Source organism: Ictalurus furcatus, chromosome 5 (assembly GCF_023375685.1).
Source record: "Ictalurus furcatus strain D&B chromosome 5, Billie_1.0, whole genome shotgun sequence".
Lineage (NCBI taxonomy): Eukaryota > Metazoa > Chordata > Actinopteri > Siluriformes > Ictaluridae > Ictalurus > Ictalurus furcatus.
In genome coordinates, this window is record NC_071259.1 from 33,681,789 (window position 1) to 33,684,288 (window position 2,500).

The following is a 2,500-nucleotide window of genomic DNA, read 5'->3' on the forward strand; positions in this document are numbered from 1 at the left end:
TGTATTTATGACCTCATCGTCACATATTAATTGTTGTTGTTTTTTTTCCTTTTTTCAGGCCGTAGCAGAGGAATTTAATCGATTGAAAGACCTGAAACGGGTGAGGGATCATCACAGTTTTATTACATTTTAATTTTATTATTATTATTATTTGTTTGTTTGTTTGTTTGTTTATTACCCGTCGGTTTTGATTGTATTTAGTTTTCTCAGTGCGGACCCACGATATACACCTACACTAATCTTTTACCAAACTGAGCCCCGCGTCGTACCAGACACGTTGCCATGGAAACATGCCCGTAAACATGTTCTGTCCGATTCTGTGTGGAAATTAACGCACGTTTCTTTTTTTTATTCAGTCTACATTCTGTCACTGTTTCCAACTTTCTATTTATTTCTATTTCATTTTAGTGTTTTATTTAGTTTTATTTATTTGGATTAAGTTTTTTTTCTTTTCCTCCTGACTGTAAAACCTCGCGACAGCGTTTCTGGACTGTGTTTGTGTTCAGGGGGCGGAGTCAAGTCCAGTGTCTCGTACACACTTGTTTTGGGGGAAAAACACAAATCCGTCATTCTTTTCTGTGGGTGCTTTTGTTTGTTTGTTTGTTTGTTTGTTTGTTGTGTTCAGTACAGTTTTAGTTGCAGCATTTTGTTTGTTTGTTTATTTTTGTGTGAGTAGTAAATGCGTTGCTAACGGCGACGGCTGTGTTTCAGATGCCGGATTATCAGGAGAAAAAGCAGCGCTGCCGTCGCCTGCGTCACAAACTCTTCCACATAAAACACATGGTGAAGGATTACGACCGAGCTCAGTCCTAAAGCTCCACCTGACCTTTAACCCCACCGGTGTGTGTGTGTGTGTGTGTGTGTGTGTGTGTGTGAGAAAGGTGTGGCTCAGAGTGATAAGGCCAGTGTGAAACATTCTGCTTTTTGTAAGTGATACAGAGAAATGTACTTTATGCGATAACGTGTGTGTGTGTGTGTGTGTGTGTGTGTGTGTGTTGATAATCAACAGTATATCACAATACTGCCACGGTGGCATTACTGTAACTCAGTTTGTATGATATCATAATAATTATGATACCATAACACACAGACCACACTTACACCGCGGCGCTGCTGAGTTCTGCACTCTGATTGGTCAGAAGGTGGTGATTAGTTCTCTATAACAGCGGCTCTGACTGTAGCGCAGGTTTATATTAATGCTCTCGTTCTGATACCTTATCGTTTCTATAGCAACACCTCATTTAACAGGGACTTGTGTGTAATCTTTGATGGGAAGTTTTCTGTAAGGAGAAATGTGTTTACGTAGCGTGTAGGGAAGGAGTCTCCAGTGTCAGCGCTGTGTAACAGTCAGAGGTGAAGCTGTGATTTTAAGTTTCCCACATCTTCATCACAGATTTACACTCCTGTACTGTTTCTCACTAACACGCACAGCTGCGATTTTTGTATTTGTCTTATTAACATGAAGAGAGAGAGAGAGAGAATAGAGAGAGAGAGGGAGGGATGGTGAGGGAACGAGTGTTTATAGCTGCTGTAACGTAAATGACAACAGGAACTGACTCGCTTCACATTAAGTGTAACTATAAACGGATAGAAAGCGTGATGTGTCTATCTTTAAAAAGTGTAATTGTTGGTGAGTTGCTGGAATAAAACACTCGGGGATGCGCTGTTACAGGGAAATAATCAACAAACACTTACAACACACCATGTACCCGCGCACACACACACGTACACGCACACACGCACACACGGTGTGAGAGATGTTTGGATTTGTTTGTAAGACAGTTCCTGGATGTGGAAGTAAACGATCCACTCCGTGATGTAATCCTGGTGTAAACCCGTGTCCTGAAGATGAAGATGAAGATGAAGATGATGATGATGAAGATGATGATGATGATTAAAGTGTGTAGTAAATATTCAGGTTGGTTTTTGTTTTGTTTCCGGTGCTTAATAATGTTGATAAACTTTTCCTTCGTGTTCTGATCTCCTTATTTTACTTTTATTACACGTAATGAAGTTTTAATGGTTTGGCGAACGCTTTTTGGAAAGCGAAGCTCAGTCCTGTGAAGAGAATTCGACTCGTCTGTACAAACCTGAGACGCCACTGAAGGAGTAAAATAATCATCTTTGATCTGTTTATAGATCGGATTTACTCCCACTGATTTTCTAATTACTTTGATTTGAAATGTAAGAAAATCTGTTTTATTTTACTTCAGTTTCGCTCCAAACAGAAACAGAGATTTTATTTGATATAAAGTCTTTTTTCAGAGCGTCGCTCTCCGTGATCTTTAGTAGTAGTTGTGTAAATGAAAGCATGTATATATTGATTTATTTTTCTTTAAGCAGACAGAATTCTTTGCGTGTTTCACACTCCTGAATATTACAGTAATGTCTGGGATTTCACACTGATTACTTTTTCTTTTCTTTTTTTAAGGTAAGCTGTTGTTGTTGTTGTTGTTGTTGTTTTCTGAACAAATGTGCCACTCTGATGTATATAAGTGCT

The 2,500-nt window shown here is 39.0% G+C and overlaps 1 protein-coding gene across 11 annotated transcripts in view; it reads left to right on the forward strand.

The window, feature by feature from the left end:
* The window catches only part of si:ch73-61d6.3 (occludin), a 21,769-nt gene that overhangs the window by 17,957 nt on the left and 1,312 nt on the right, over positions 1-2,500 (forward strand). The window contains exons 7-9 of one of the 11 annotated variants that reach the window (XR_008386035.1): positions 59-100; positions 202-578; positions 712-2,500. The exon at positions 712-2,500 is cut by the window's right edge and continues 344 nt beyond it. Coding sequence is in view for 3 of the 11 variants with exons in the window: in XM_053625869.1 (XP_053481844.1) it covers positions 59-100; positions 712-813 (144 nt within the window). In the remaining 8 variants the exon portion in view is untranslated. The remainder of the gene's footprint in view (positions 1-58; positions 101-201; positions 579-711) is intronic. The other 10 variants (XR_008386031.1, XR_008386030.1, XR_008386032.1 and 7 more) reach the window with 10 other exon arrangements.